The 16,273-nt window shown below is 38.5% G+C and overlaps 1 protein-coding gene across 1 annotated transcript in view; it reads right to left on the bottom strand.

Annotated features, from left to right (window-relative positions):
* LOC124615813 (aspartate aminotransferase, mitochondrial) overlaps positions 1 to 16,273 on the bottom strand; it is a 68,949-nt gene that overhangs the window by 15,155 nt on the left and 37,521 nt on the right. Inside the window, exons 4-7 of the mRNA XM_047143954.1 lie at positions 13,020 to 13,241; positions 12,651 to 12,807; positions 3,608 to 3,706; positions 2,758 to 2,923 (exon numbers count right to left, since the gene is read on the bottom strand). Of these exons, the coding sequence (XP_046999910.1) occupies positions 2,758 to 2,923; positions 3,608 to 3,706; positions 12,651 to 12,807; positions 13,020 to 13,241 (644 nt within the window). The remainder of the gene's footprint in view (positions 1 to 2,757; positions 2,924 to 3,607; positions 3,707 to 12,650; positions 12,808 to 13,019; positions 13,242 to 16,273) is intronic.

The raw sequence follows: 16,273 nt of genomic DNA, 5'->3' as shown, positions 1-16,273 counted from the left end.
TAACAAACCCATATTATTTCTGAAAGGAACTATACCTGGGCCGCTGAAACATTGCACTTGACGTTTGCGTATGAAGTTGGCAGCGTAACAGAGTAACAAGTGAAGAACGATAGGCACTAGGCGTTCAGCGTGGGGCGCCAGCCAATCACAGCGCAGTGAGCACTGCTGTTACTCACGTGCTGTGACGTCAAAGTTCCTGCGTTGCCGGCTTCGTTTAGTGAATGTGTATACAACGTGAATTGTATGTTGTTTACCGCGTGTTTTCGTTGTACTGTGTGCTATATCGTTGTGACTTTTGTTACGTTGTGTGTGTACATACTTGGAAAATGCCACTGAAAAGACTTCGTTCACCTAGTGACAATCCTTTGCGTCGAGGGGTGCCGCTAAACAGCCAGGCACTGGAGTTACTATGCAGAACTCTTGAGTTTTACGAGCAGGAGAAAAACTACGTAAGCATTCATGGACAGCCATCAATTCCTGCCGACAAAGTGGTGAAACGTACGTCGAAAACTCTTCGTATTAGTGCAAGAACCGTAGTAAGTAAGGGAGTATTACGACAAAACTTGGAAGATACTGAAGTGAGCCGTAATGATTCCGAGCTGTCTGGATCAAATAATACATTTTTATCAACCCCGGGAAAGAAGAAAAAGCGGCCTAGTCCTATCACAGATTCAGATTCTTTCCAGACTGATGCAATTCGTAGGCATGTTTATGCTTACTACAGCATAAAAGAGTAGCTGACTGTAGCTAAGTTATTAATCTCTTTAAAAGAAAGTGAACTCTTCAGGGGTGGTAAAACATCACTAAGAATTGTGCTAAAAAACATGGGTTTCCATTACAAAACACTAGACGGACGCAAAGTACTGTTAGAGACGGCACATATTGTTACCGCTCGTAGCATTTTCTTGCACAAAATTGTGGGCAGAGACATTCATTCCATAATTTGGCTAGACGAAACGTGGGTTAATGCCGGGGAAGCTGTCAGTAAATGTTGGACGGATAACACACCCAGCAGTAGCGGCCATCAGCCAACGGGAAGAGGAGCTAGATTAATTGTGGTCCATGCAGGCTGCTCCAGTGGTTTTGTCCCTGACGCACTTTTAGTTTTTAGATCAAAAAAGACTGGTGATTACCATGAAGATATGGATCACACACAATTTGTTGAATGGTTCAGGAACCTTTTAAAACAATTTCCTGTCCCTACGACAATTGTAATGGACAATGCTCCATATCATTCGATGATACAGAACAAAGCCCCAACCACAAATGATCAGAAATAAGTTATGGTGCAGTGGTTACAGGCTCGAAATATTGCAGCGGATATGAGTATGACAAAGGTTCTGTTATATTCTCTTGTTAAAGAAAATAAGCCTATGACACCTACATATGTAGTAGACGAAGTTGCCAAGGAGCAGGGTCATACTATAATAAGGCTGCCACCATATCACTGCCATTTCAACCCTATTGAGTTAATATGGAGTGATGTAAAAATGTATGTAAGGAACAACAAGTCCTTTACAATAACAGAGGTGGAAAAGCTGTTGCGTGAAGCTCTTGTGACTGTGGATGCAGCCTCATGGAGAAAAAAAGTAGAGCACATCGAGAAGCTTATACGAGCAGCACAGACAATAGAAGGCATTATCAGTGGCCATGAACAATTAATGATTTGTCTTGCTGATGACGACGATGAAGACGGTTTTGGCGATGAATCGGACAACAGTGATGATGGCGAGCTGGATGGAATTGCGCCATTATCGCTGTAAATTGGTGAGTGAAAAATTACTAATATTGGTTATTTATTGCAATCTCGGTTATTATTTATTTCGTAAACTATGTACATTATTGATTTTAAAGTATCAGTCGTCAGATGCTTGTTTTTTGTATTTCTTTGCTCCGTTATCGAAAGGGTGCGCATTGTTATGCTTTTACATGCATTATTATACGGTTGTTTACTTCCTGTCATTGTAGTACAACTAAAAACGAGTTTTTATATACACTGTAATTGCTCAATCGTTTGCATTTACGAGACGGGACGGAAAACTGTATCGTCTGCTGTGTGTATAGAGGCTGCTGTTGCAACATCGCTATTACAGTATAGCCAACCTAACTAGACAAAAAGCGAACTGTCAAGTGCAATGTTTCGCCGGCGGGGGTATAGGGGCACCAACATCTAACAGTATAAAAGCAATGTGAGATGCTATATTTCTGTAGCACTAACTTTGGAGACAATGTCTCCTTTCTACATAAGAATGAATTACTTCAAATAGCTTAAAATCATGCAACTTTCAATCTATGACAACTACCATCCTCTGAAGATTTCATTGAATTGGACCAGCAGCCACTTAAAAGTTAACAGCCATGGCATGTACAATATCATTCTTACAAGCTGCAGAAGGGTATAGTTTGAATTTTAAGATTTAATTCTAGGGAATAGTAACGTTTGTTTAGCTATACAATCAAGATCTAAATTAAAATTCAATGTTCAATTACAATTTAACATTAATTAATAGATGTATCTGGCTAATGGGTTACAAGCTATCTGAAATCTGTTACATTTTATTATGTTTTGGAGATAGAAATACTTCACCATAACCTTCACAAATTTTATACTTTTAAGTGGTGTTTCTCACATTCAGGGTAAATAAGACAGAATTTAACAGAATGAAACCAATTGATGTTACAGTAATTTATTTCCCTCCAAAAGCATTACAAAGTGGAACTGTCATTCCAATCTTAAATCCATCAAAGTGATCTTACCACTTAGCTTTGAGAGTTGGGTCGGACAGAATTTCTGTAACTATGCGAGCACCATTAATGGGTGGATTGGAGTACATTGGCCTTACTAAGATCTTCAGCTGAGACATCGTTGTATCGGCCTCTTGCTTGCTCCCAGCAATAAGTGAAAACGCACCAGCTCTTTCACCTATCAAAACAAAAGTGAATTTTTAATAAAAGGAACCTTGACAATGTTTTCTTTTGTATTATTGCAGTGTCAACTACTAAGAGGCAAAGGTACCTCTAACATAATCATATTGTAGGTTCCATGCAGCAAAGGGAGACCAATCATCGAAATAATATAGGACTATGACTCAAAACTGAGGATTCCAACTGCTTCTACATTATGAGGACATAATTCTCATTTTTGTGAAGTACTTTTAAAAACATCCTCATTCTTCATTAAAGTGTGTCTGGCTGCAGTGTTCCTTTATATATGCACAACTGATATATTTGGCTCAATATTTGAGAATACTGGTTCCCATTTATAAAAAAGCTGGAAAAATTATTTACTTCAGGAAGGTACATTAACAAACAACATATTGTTATTTGTTGGACAGTAGCCATGTGTAAGTGGGGTGAGCTTTGTTTGCTTTTTGTGTGCGTGTGCGCGTGCACGCGTGGGGGGGGGGGGGGGGGGGGGTCCTATTTTGGAGGGGACTTTTTATGCTAAAGTTTAAATGTTTAGTAATCTTTTTCATTGTGCCTGTCTCTGCACTAATTTAATTGTTCGTTATTGAATATTTGTTGACAGTAGGAATATTATTACAAAAAGTCAAATGAGATCTTTGAAGTGCAGATCTTACATGCTTTTATTATGCATTATATTTACCATATAATCCCATGTTCTTGGCATATGACTGGGTCAAAATTATTTGATGACCTTCTTGGACAAAGTGCCTTACTGCAAAAGCATCACGAGTTACATCACCTGCCAAAAGTAAGTTAGAAATTAGTGAGAATTTGCAGTTGCAATTAAATTATTACTTATGTGTAGTTGAAAAACTGCTGTATTTACATCATCTGCTCCACCTGTGGTCAAATTTTAAGGCTAGTAAATATATCTCATTCATAACTTTCAATAGACAACATACATCAATAACATTCACAGATTTAAAAAAAATGACAAATTGAGAAACCACCAATATGTACATAGTGCAAACAGAGAGAGCTTTCCTTGAACACTAATAACTGAATAAAAAGCTGTGCAGGGGACACAAGGTAGTTGATAAACAACACGTGGTTTCGCAAGCTGCTCTGCCTTTGATACTGTAAGACTTATTAGTGAAGGGGCTTCTTCTTTTATCTTAATTCTCCCCCCAACATATTCTCTCTCTCTCTCTCTCTCTCTCTCTCTCTCTCTCTCTCTCTCTCGCACAGGGGGGGGGGGGGGGGGGATATTTCAACTGGCCTGGGAATGTCCACAGCAACTCTGAGGTAAACCTACTCCTTGCCATGAAAGTCAATAGGACAGAGTGAGTTGCAACAGATTGCTGCAAGAGAGATGGCTTTTTGATCAGTGCACGCAATGAAGATTTGAAACCAGAGGAAACAGTCTAAAATTGAGCCTAGGGATGAGCCATTTCTCACATGTCAAGGCCCATATCTGAAGACCTGGTACAGACTGACCATGTAGTGGCAACTGAGAACACACAGATGACATGCCAGCATATCCAAGGACAGAAAATGGCAGTTATGATGCAGGCAAACGTATCTTTTGATGTGGAAGAAATGACTTATCCAAAGCAGCAAAGAACTTTAAATGCACTACAGTCCATATATTTTTTCAAGCTTCAATAAATACAGATCAGTCATTTTTTTTAAAGACATACAAACTTTAAAAAATGATAAAAATATCAAACAGACAAACAAAGATAACTGTACATTTCTTTACAAAGGTATCACTGTACATAATTTTCCTGTGGCTACCCTGTTGCCAAGCACACTACAAAACAGCAGCAGTGACCAAGTAATGTTTTATGTACTTTTTTTCCTTCATGTTTTTTAACTCTACTCTCACCATTTCTCATTCTCCTCTGTTCATCCATTACTAACTGCCCACATCTCTCTCTCATTGCTTTTTTCTTTTTTCTTTTCTTTACTCTATTGGCGAGGCAGCCAACATGCACATCAAACACACTCATTACTCATGACCTTGGCTGTTGCTCTTGAGTGTGGCAGTGAGTATGTCGTGACTCAAGCACATGCAAACACTAGCAAGGTGATTGTCAAAATCTTAGTGGAGGAGATATCAACTAAATGTGATAAATAGCCTGCAAGGAAAATTGCATGCATGGCAAGTAAATGTTTAATGAATACATTATTTCATCATTATAATATTTCCATCTTTGTATTTTTCCTTCTCTCTTGCTCAGAAACATCATAGTATCAGAAAATTAGTTACACAATTCACTTGTTCCACATATGCCCAAAAGAGGAACTTGTGTCTGCTATGATCATATTCAAGTTATGAAGTCATTTCATGACAGTTCAATGAAGAAACAATACTCTCTATGACATGTAAATGGAAAGATAAAAGTGGCAAGATAAATGAGACATAAAATAGAATCAGTTATGTTAACACAGTAGAAGTTAAAGAAACCCCAATAGTACATGACAGCTGTGTGTCTAGAACGGAAAAAAAAGATTACTTTGAACAATAATTTCAGGATATCAAACTGTATACTACACGAATATTACACAAGTAGACACTATTTACACAGATTCTTTGTGGTTCATTTCTTAAGATACTATTGTCTTCATAAAATAATATACTTGTCCTCCTTATTCTTGGGAATTACCTTTCATTGACATGATCTGGACCAATACCACAGCACTTCTTTGATATAACTAAGCCTGCTCTGCTAAAATTTCTTTCACTTGCAGTGTTATGAGTGGAAATGCATAGGGCTTCCTTTGCCACTTTGGCAGTTTTGGGAAGCCACAAACATAAGCTTTCAACCAAGACAAAACAATCTTCAAGTCATCACCTGCAATATTTAGGTTCGAATATCTCTCTACTTCATCTTTAAGTTGATGAATGCTTGTTCTACCACTTCTTTACAGGAGAGAAGATGGGACACACTCCTTCTTCCACAACTATGCTAACCTTTGATGAACAGTATGATTTTTGTCCCCTCCTTTTCTTTACTAAGGACCACCAGTCCTTTGAAACAAACGAAACAATGAAGCCATCTAATGAGAATCATGTAGCTCATTAATAACCTCCTCTTTATGCAGGTTGTATTGCAATGTCAACTTCATTTGAGCATGAATCTAGTATACTAAATGCCCATAGCACAACAAAAGGAGGGTTGGTGCAGCTTCCATCCTCTAGGTCATTTGTGGCTTTCTTAAAAGATGGAATTTAATTATGTCATCCAAAGATGTCATTTCCTCCTTGTTTTTCTCCAACAGCAAATTCTCAAAGTAATTTCATTGCAGATGAAATTAATTCACCATCACACAGATGTCACTCCATCTACCTTCAACATCACCATGCCTCTGAACCTGAACATTTATTTCCTACAGTTCTACACACTATCTGGACAGATTTCTAAATGAAAGGCAATTCTTCACTAACAAACTTTCGATCCAATGTGTGCCTTAATGCTGTGTTTATGTAGTACACTGGCAGACATATGTGGTGTTTAAGAATGTTCTTTATCTATCTTTATCTCAGACATTTTATCATATAACTCTGTAGGTATATTTTCACTTTTTTTAATATTTGGAAACATCATTGCAAGAAACAAATTTTCTTTGTTCACACCTGTCCTCAGAGTCCACAATAACACTGTATGTTGCATTATCATAATATAATCTGTAATAATTGTCAGACCACAGATTGTACATCGTAGCACTATTGTCCTTGTGAATGGCTTCCTATACTTCACGCAACATCTCACTTAATTGGCTATATCTTGTGCTTGTCTGACAATGTTCTTGGAGAGAGTATTCATACAAATCTTGTGAAGTGTTCTAAAAAGTTATATTAACACAGAAATAACAATAACCCATGCTTCACATGAAGCTCAAATCGTCTCCTTGCTCTCGGCTGAATTGACAATATTTATTCCATAGTTGGGCAAGAAATGGTATGGTATGCTGGCGAATGTGAAACAGATGATCTTATACACCTGATGCACCATGAAGAACTATCACTGCATCAAAGAGACTGATTACAAGTCCTGTCCACTCCCAAGACTTGACTAAGGCACTTTGAGATACTGAGTGCTTTCAGGATCCTTGTCTTCAGGGCATCTAGGTGTGGCAACCAGGATAGTTCTAAATCAAATATGAGACCACAAACATCACTTCTAAGTGTTTAAAATTTAGAATGATGGCCTTCATTTATAATAGTAGTAAATTAAAAATATGGTGAGGACAATCACAAAAAAAAAACAACACACAACACACACACACACACACACACACACACACACACACACACACACACACACACACACACAAAGATTAAAACCTGTCTTTGAAATCCACTCTTCCATACTCTTAACTCCAAGTTGTGACCAGTAAGATGCTGTGTTTAAAACCAATTGAATGCTGCCATTCCACCTTATGCCTCTTAGTAGTTTTGTGCCTTGACATTAAACCGATGTTTCAGAGTCCAGTGGCATTACTCTAATAATGTACTCAACCACCATGAGATCTTTCCTCCTAGTTTTATATAAAATTTGCATGTCCACTTAAGACAAGCTGCTGTTTGTTGCAAATGGATGTTCTTGTTGTTGTCTTCAGTCCTGAGACTGGTTTGATGCAGCTCTCCACGCTACTCTATCCTGTGCAAGCTGCTTCATCTCCCATTACCTACTGCAACCTACATCCTTCTGAATCTGTTTAGTGTATTCATCTCTTGGTCTCCCTCTACGATTTTTACCCTCTACGCTGCCCTCCAATACTAAATTGGTGATCCCTTCATGCCTCAGAACATGTCCTACCAACCGATCCCTTCTTCTAGTTAAGTTGTGCCACAAACTTCTCTTCTCCCCAATGTTATTCAATACTGCCTCATTAGTTATATGATCTACCCATCTAATCTTCAGCATTCTTCTGTAGTACCACATTTCGAAAGCTTCTATTCTTTTATTGTCCAAACTAGTTATCATCCATGTTTCACTTCCATACATGGCTACGCTCGATACAAATACTTTCAGAAACGACTTCCTGATACTTGAATCTATACTCAATGTTAACAAATTTATCTTCTTCAGAAACGCTTTCCTTGCCATTGCCAGTCTACATTTTATATCCCCTCTACTTTGACCATCATCAGTTATTTTGCTCCCCAAATAGCAAAACTCCTTTACTACTTTAAGTGTCTCATTTCCTAATCTAATTCCTTCAGCATCACCCGACTTAATTCGACTACATTCCATTATCCTCGTTTTGCTTTTGTTGATGTTCATCTTAAACCTTCTTTCAAGACACTGTCCATTCCGTTCAACTGCTCTTCCAAGTCCTTTGTTGTCTGTGACAGGATTACAATGTCATCGGCGAACCTCAAAGTTTTTATTTCTTCTCCATGGATTTTAATACCTACTCTGAACTTTTCTTTTGTTTCGTTTATTGCTTGCTCAATATACATATTGAATAACATCGGGGATAGGCTACAACCCTGTCCCACTCCCTTCCCAACCACTGCTTCCCTTTCCTGTCCCTCGACTCTTATAACTGGCATTTGCTTTCTGTACAAATTGTAAATAGCCTTTCGCTCCCTGTATTTTACCACTGCCACCTTCAGAATTTGAAAGAGAGTATTCCAATCAACATTGTCAAAACCTTTCTCTAAGTCTACAAATGCTAGAAACGTAGGTTTGCCTTTCCTTAATCTTTCTTCTAAGATACGTCGTAGGGTCAGTATTGCCTCACGTGTTCCAACATTTCTACGGAATCCAAACTGATCTTCCCCGAGGTCAGCTTCTATCAGTTTTTCCATTCGTCTGTAAAGGATTCGCGTTAGAATTTTGCAGCTGTGGCTTATTAAACTGATAGTTCGGTAATTTTCACATTTGTCAACACCTGCTTTCTTTGGGATTGGAATTATTATATTCTTCTTGAAGTCTGAGGGTATTTCGCCTGTCTCATACATATTGCTCACCAGATGGTAGAGTTTTGTCAGGACAGACTCTCCCAAGGCAGTCAGTAGTTCTGATGGAATGTTGTCTACTCCGGGGGCCTTGTTTCGACTCCGGTCTTTCAGTGCTCTGTCAAACTTTTCACGCAGTATCATATCTCCCATTTCATCTTCATCTACGTCGTCTTCCACTTCCATAATATTGTCCTCAAGTACGTCGCCCTTGTATAGACCCTCTGTATACTCCTTCCACCTTTCTGCTTTCCCTCCTTTGCTTAGAACTGGGTTTCCATCTGAGCTCTTGATATTCATACAAGTGGTTCTCCTTTCTCCAAAGGTCTCTTAATTTTCCTGTAACCAGTATCTATCTTACCCCTAGTGAGACAAGCCTCTACATCCTTACATTGGTCCTCTAGCCATCCCTGCTTACCCATTGTGCACTTCCTGTCGATCTCATTTTTGAGACATTTGTATTCCTTTTTGCCTGCTTCATTTACTGCATTTTTATATTTTCTCCTTTCATCAATTAAATTCAGTATTCCTTCTGTTGCCCAAGGATTTCTACTAGCCCTCATCTTTTTACCTACTAGGTCCTCTGCTGCCTTCACTACTTCATCTCTCAAAGTTACCCATTCTCCTTCTACTGTATTTCTTTCGCCCATTCCTGTCAATTGTTCCCTTATGCTCTCCCTGAAACTCTGTATAACGTCTGGTTCTTTCAGTTTATCCAGGTCGCATCTCCTTAAATTCCCACCTTTTTGCAATTTCTTCAGTTTTAATCTACAGTTCATAACCGACATATTGTGGTCAGAGTCCACATCTGCCCCTGGAAATGTCCTACAATTTAAAACCTGGTTCCTAAATCTCTGTCTTACCATTATGTAATCTATCTGATACCTTCTAGTAACTCCAAGATTTTTCCATGTATACAACCTTCTTTTACGATTCTTGAACGAAGTGTTAGCTATGATTAACTCATGCCCTGTGCAAAATTCGATCAGGCGGCTTCCTCTTTCATTTCTTAGCCCCAATCCATATTCACCTACTACGTTTCCTTCTCTCCCTTTTCTTTCTACCTAATTCCAGCCACCCATGACTATTAAATTTTCGTCTCCCTTCACTATCTGAATAATTTCTTTTATTTCATTATACATTTCTTCAGTTTCTTCGTCATCTGCAGAGCTAGTTGGCATATAAACTTGTACTACTGTAATAGGCGAGGGCTTCGTGTCTATCTTGGCCACAATAATGCGTTCACTATGTTGTTTGTAGTAGCTTACCCGCACCCCTATTTTTTTATTCATTATTAAACCTACTCCTGCATTACCCCTATTTGATTTTGTATTTATAACCCTGTATTCACCTGACCAAAAGTCAGGTTCTTCCTGCCACCGAACGTCACTAATTCCCACTATATCTAACTTTAACCTATCCATTTCCCTTTTTAAATTTTCTAACCTACCTTCCCGATTAAAGGATCTGACATTCCATGCTCCGATCCTTAGAACACCAGTTTTCTTTCTCCTGATAACGACGTCCTCTTGAGTAGTCCCCGCCCGGAGATCCGAATGGGGGACTATTTTACCTCCGGAATGTTTTACCCAAGAGTACGCCATCATCATTTAATCATACAGTAAAGCTGCATGCCCTCGGGAAAAATTACGGCCGTAGTTTCCCCTTGCTTTCAGCCGTTCGCAGTACCAGCACAGCAAGGCTGTTTTGGTTAGTGTTACAAGGCCAGATCAGTCACTCATCCAGACTGTTGCCCCTGCAACTACTGAAAAGGCTGCCGCCCCTCTTCAGGAACCACATGTTTGTCTGGCCTCTCAACAGATACCCCTCCTTTGTGGTTGCACCTACAGCACAGCTATCTGTATCGCTGAGGCACGCAAGCCTCCCCACCAACGGCAAGGTCCATGGTTCTTTGGGGGGGGGGGGGGGGGGGGGCAAATGGATACTTTACCTAAATCGTTGTGAATTTAACTGCACTTATTGAATGATCTTTTTTCATACACCACAGAATCCTCAGTAAACCATCTAAGATAGCTGCATCTACCCAGACACTCCACAGACCACCGTAGAGTGCGTGGCGCACGGTACCCTGTACCACTACTTGTCATTTCCTTTCCTATTCCGCTCACAAACACAGCGATGGAAATATGACTGTCCATATGCCTCTGTGTAAGCCCTAATGTCCTGTATCTTATCTTCATGGTCCTTATGTGCAATGTATGTTGGCGGCAGAAGGATCATTCGGCAGTCAGATTCAAATGCTAGTTATCTCAGTTTTCTCAATGGCATTTCTCAAAAAGAATGTTGTCTTCAATCCAGGGATTCTTGTTTCAGTTCCTAAAGCATCTCTGCAACAAATGTTGTTAGAACTTACTGGTAACAAATCGAGCAGCCCACCTCCGAATTGCTTCTATGTCTTCCTTCAATCCGACCTGGTACAGATGCCGAACAACATAGCAGTACTTAAGAACAGGTTGCACCGGCGTCCTATACGTGGTGCCCTTTACATGTGAACCACTCTTTTCTAAAATTCTCCCAATAAATGGAAGTCTACCATTCACCTTCCCTATCACAGTCCTCACTTACTCATTCCTGATCTTCATATTGCTTTTCAGCGTTACGCGTAGATATTTAAACGACTTGACTGTCTCGAGCAGGACACTAGCAACAGTGTATTCGAACATTTCAGATCTGATCTTCCTACCCATCCACATTAACTTACATTTTTCCACATTCAGGGCTAGCTGTCATTTGTCAAGCCAATTGGAAAGTTTAAGTCATCTTGTATTTTCTTACAATCACTCAGCTTCGACACCCTACCATACACCATGGCATCATCAGTGAACAACCACAGATTTCTGCCCACCCTGTCAGCCAAATCATTTATAAGTGTGGAGAACAACAGTGGCCCTATCACACTTCCCTGGGACACTCTTGATGATGTCCTTTTCTGTGATGATTACTCGCCATGAAGGCAGCATACTGGGTTCTATTATTTAAGAAGTCTTTGAGCCATTCACATGTCTGTGAACTTATTCCATATGCTTGTACTTTCATTAACAGCCTGTAATGGGGCACCATGTGGAAGGCTTTCCAGAAATCTAGAAATATGGAATCTTTCCACTGCCCTCCATTCATAGTTCGCAGTGTATCATGTGAAAAAAGGGCAAGCTGAGTTCCGCACGAGCGATGTTTTCTAAAACCATGCTGATTCATGGACATAAGCTTCTCAGTCGCAAGAAAGTTGTTGATATTCAAACTGAGAATATGTTCAAGGATTCTGCAGAAAAAAGAAGTTACAGATATTGGTCTGCAATTTTATGGGTCCATTCTTTTACCCTTCTTATATACTGGAGCCAACCGCGCCTTTTTCCAGTCTCTTAAGATTTTGTGCTACTTACACTGACTACTGTATGCTCATATATGCTAAGAGCAACAGAGATCCTTTCACATTTCCTTTATCATCTCAATTTTGGCATCATTTTTTATGAATACTCTACGTCCAAGACAACAAGCTGGTTTCTTCCAGTCAAGAATCAGTCCGAGCAATCGCACATATTGGAACATATAACAAATCAGGACAGGCATTCTAGCAACATGAAATAACAACACACTTTGCACAACATGTAATCTTGGAACTATTTATAACATCTTCTGTGAGGAGAGGAAGTCAGCTCACACAGGGTGATGCAAAAGGGAGGTGAGGGGGGGATGGGGGTGGAGGGGGTGCATGAGCATTCTGAATAATATTACATAGAACTTCACATACCTGAAGCAAATCCTTGATAAGCCATATCAAAAAATGGAAATAGCTTCTTCTGTTTCACAACATTCGCTATTTCTTTCCACTGTTCAGGTTTTGGGTCTACACCAGTGGGATTGTGAGCACACGCATGGAACAGAATTATCGATTTTTCTGGAATTTTCTAGAAATGAAATATGGCATAACATAACTCAATTATGGACATAATGTGACACATTTAGAGCAATCCTACACTCTTAAATATCTTCCTCTAATATAGCAAACATTAAGTAACACATTTTAAGAAAATTATGTCACATGAATAGGATATTTTGCTCATGTCCAATTAAAATAAATTACGAAAATGATGTTAAATGAAGAGAAAATTTTACTCACTGCTATGTCCTGCAAAGCACCTTGGAAATCAAATCCACAAGTTTTTGGATCATAATAACGGTACTGCTTTACATTAAGGCCAGCATGCTTAAAAATTGGGGTATGGTTACCCCATGATGGGGTTGGCAGGTACACTTCTTTGTTGCCTGGGAAGAACTTTTCAAGAAATGCTGCACCAATACGTAAGGATCCAGTTCCAGAAATTCCCTGCAAGGTAGCATTCTGGAAGGAAGAAAAAAAAAATGTATGTATGGATGAAACACATTTATCTTACTTTCATTCCAGCTAAATGTTCCACAAAACAATATGAAAGTTCTAGAAACAGTTACCTTTTGCTAGTGTGTGACAAACTTACAGCAAACAAACTGGAATGAATAACAAGTGCTATTACAAATTACACATGCCAAATTTACATCAAAATTTGCTGATACAGTCAAGAGATGACATCTCATGCATAACTGCATAACATGAACATTGCGAAGTATTTTCACATTAAAAAAATGAAGTCAATCTCATGATTGACATTGTCAGTCTGGGGGTGATCTGCAGTGTATGATTAATTGAAGAAAACTTCACAAGCCAGTATCACTAAAAAATCATTTTACTGAATGATCGGTTTGGCAGAACTATGCTGTCATAATTGGATCTTATACACACTAATTTTTTTTAGAACATATTGTCCATCAGCATTCCATGTTGCTTCACATTACATATGTACTTCCCACTACCATGTAGAAAACCACCCACTGGCACGCTTATATTTGACATGCCAACGTGCAATGATCTTCATGGATGTGGGAAGTGCATATGCAATGTGAAGCGGCTTTGAACACTGGTGGACAATATGTTGTAAAAATTTTAATGCATAAGATCCAACAATGGAAGCTAGTTCCATAAAAAATGGCCATCCAGTAAAATGCTTTTCTAGTGATCTTGGTTTGTGAATATTTCTTCAGTTAACACACACATACTATATACAGTTAGGCACAAAAAAGAAATACACTAGCATCTGCACTGTGTGTACATGTTCCACTGTGTGATATCTTACAGAAAATTTGCAAAATTCATACAAACATTTAAAATTTGTCAAAATTGTGCAGGCTGATACGCACAAATTTTAGAGCCAGCTTAATTTCAAAGCTTTTAGCCAAGAAACAGTTGTCTCCAACAGAAACATATCCCATGTGAAAGACAAATTACAATGTTTTTTTAATTTAATTTTTATTCTGCTGTCATCAGTTTTTTGGCTGGTTTAATGCAGCATGCCATGACTTCCTCTCCTGTGGTAACTTCATTCCAGACTAGCTTATGCACCCAGTGTCCTAAATGATTCGTTTGATTTCTTCCAATATCTGCCTTCCCTTGTTTTACCCTCTAAGGCTCCGATCTAGTACTATTGGAAGTTATTCCTCATGTCTTAACAAGTCTTACCATCCCTCCCCCTTTTCTAGTCAGTGTTTTTGGTACTTGTTTTCTCCTTGCAGATTCAGTAGGAACATTTTGTAATTCATCAGCGCACCTAATTTTCAACATCCTTCTACAGCAATACCTATCAAATGCTGACTTTCTTCTTCGTCAATTTTCCCCACAGTCCACAATTCACTTCCACAACATATAGCGCCCCAAATGTACATTCCCAGAAAGTTCTTCCTCAAAATTTAAGCTGATTTTTTAAACTTGCATGATTCTTCTGGCCTGGTATACCTTATTCATCTGTGGTGGTCTGCTTTTTATGTTCTTTTTGCTTCACATGTCTTATGTTAGTTCCGTAACTTCCTCGTCACAAATTTAGACATATTTATTGCTGATCTCATTTCTGTTAATGCTCATTACTGTCATCTTTCTTCAGTTCACTCTCAATACAAATTCTGTACTCATTACACTTTTCATTCCACTCAACAAGTTATGCAATTCTTCCTTACTGTAACTGATGATAGCAATGTCGTCAGCAGATCTTAACATTGACATGCTTTCACCCTGAATTTTAATCTCATTCCTGAAGCTTCCGTTATTTCCATCACTACTTCGGTAACATACAGATTGAACAGCAGGGGTAGAAGCCAATATCTGCTTAACAACCTTTTTAAGTCAAGCACTTTGTTGTTCTTCATTTTCTTGTTTGCATAATATCTTTTTATTTTTTCTCACAATATGAATGTTTTCTTTTCCTCATTAGTAATAACAAACTGGTGCGTTGCTTCAGAAGACAGCAAAGATAGGAATTTAAAATAATCTTTGTAACAAAAGAAATTTCAAGAGAATATTCAATTTTTTTTACGACGTTTGTTTCAATCTTGCTTGAGAGTATTTACATTTTAGATCTCACAAGGACATGTAATTTTTACTGCTGTGTCAACAATGAGTATTTTAAATACTATGTGTGATAAAAATGCAAAAGGAAAAAATTACACATTACGAGTTATAATAGACGCAAGAATATTTTTTTATTTCTATGCATGACTTTTGGCTAGAGTGAGTGTGTAAAATAGCAGAACAATTGAGCACAAGTTGCTGCAAAACATGGTTTGTGTGACTTCAGTATTGGTAAGTTGCATTGTATTTTTCTTGCGTTGTGAGGAAGACCGTTCCTGGTGCCAAATTTAGTTTCAACAAGAATTCATGCTTCAATTCCAGTACTGCAAGTAGTATTTCTCATTACATAAATTTCATGCTGATTCATACTCTGAGTTAGCTGTTGGGCTGCCTCCTAGCATGGTTATTCCAAAATCTACCAAGAGCTAACATGTTCTCTTTTTTTATGCATATCATATTAAGCACCTTTCTCTAGAACTTACACCTATTTTCAACATCTTACACAAACACTTTTTCTAGTTCCACAATTCATATTAATATATCTTTATTTTTCCCAAGTCTTATATCACCCGCTATGAAACCAACATCAGAAATGCCTCTATGGTGCCTTTACCTTTCCAGATGTCAATTACTATCTTTGGGATGGTGTGGATGGTGTGGATGGTATTTTCCCAAAACAAGGATGGTTTGTCTTCAGTCTCATTGATTATACACACCAACTTTAACAGTTGTTTGGTTGCCAATGAAGATTTGCATAATAACTACATGGTAAAGTACTCTTCTCTTTGTCTGCTATAATTTTCCAAAATCTCATTTTGACACCACACACTATTTTGGAAATATGAGGAATGTTGTCGATATGGATATTTCACTCTGGCTTTATTGCTGGCACAGCGCGCTTGCAAATCAATGTGTTACATCAGATCAGTGTTCTTCAGATT

Source organism: Schistocerca americana, chromosome 5 (genome assembly GCF_021461395.2).
Source record: "Schistocerca americana isolate TAMUIC-IGC-003095 chromosome 5, iqSchAmer2.1, whole genome shotgun sequence".
In the NCBI taxonomy this organism is placed as follows: Eukaryota; Metazoa; Arthropoda; class Insecta; order Orthoptera; family Acrididae; genus Schistocerca; species Schistocerca americana.
Note: the sequence above shows the minus strand (reverse complement) of the source record. Positions and strands in the feature narration are given on the sequence as shown.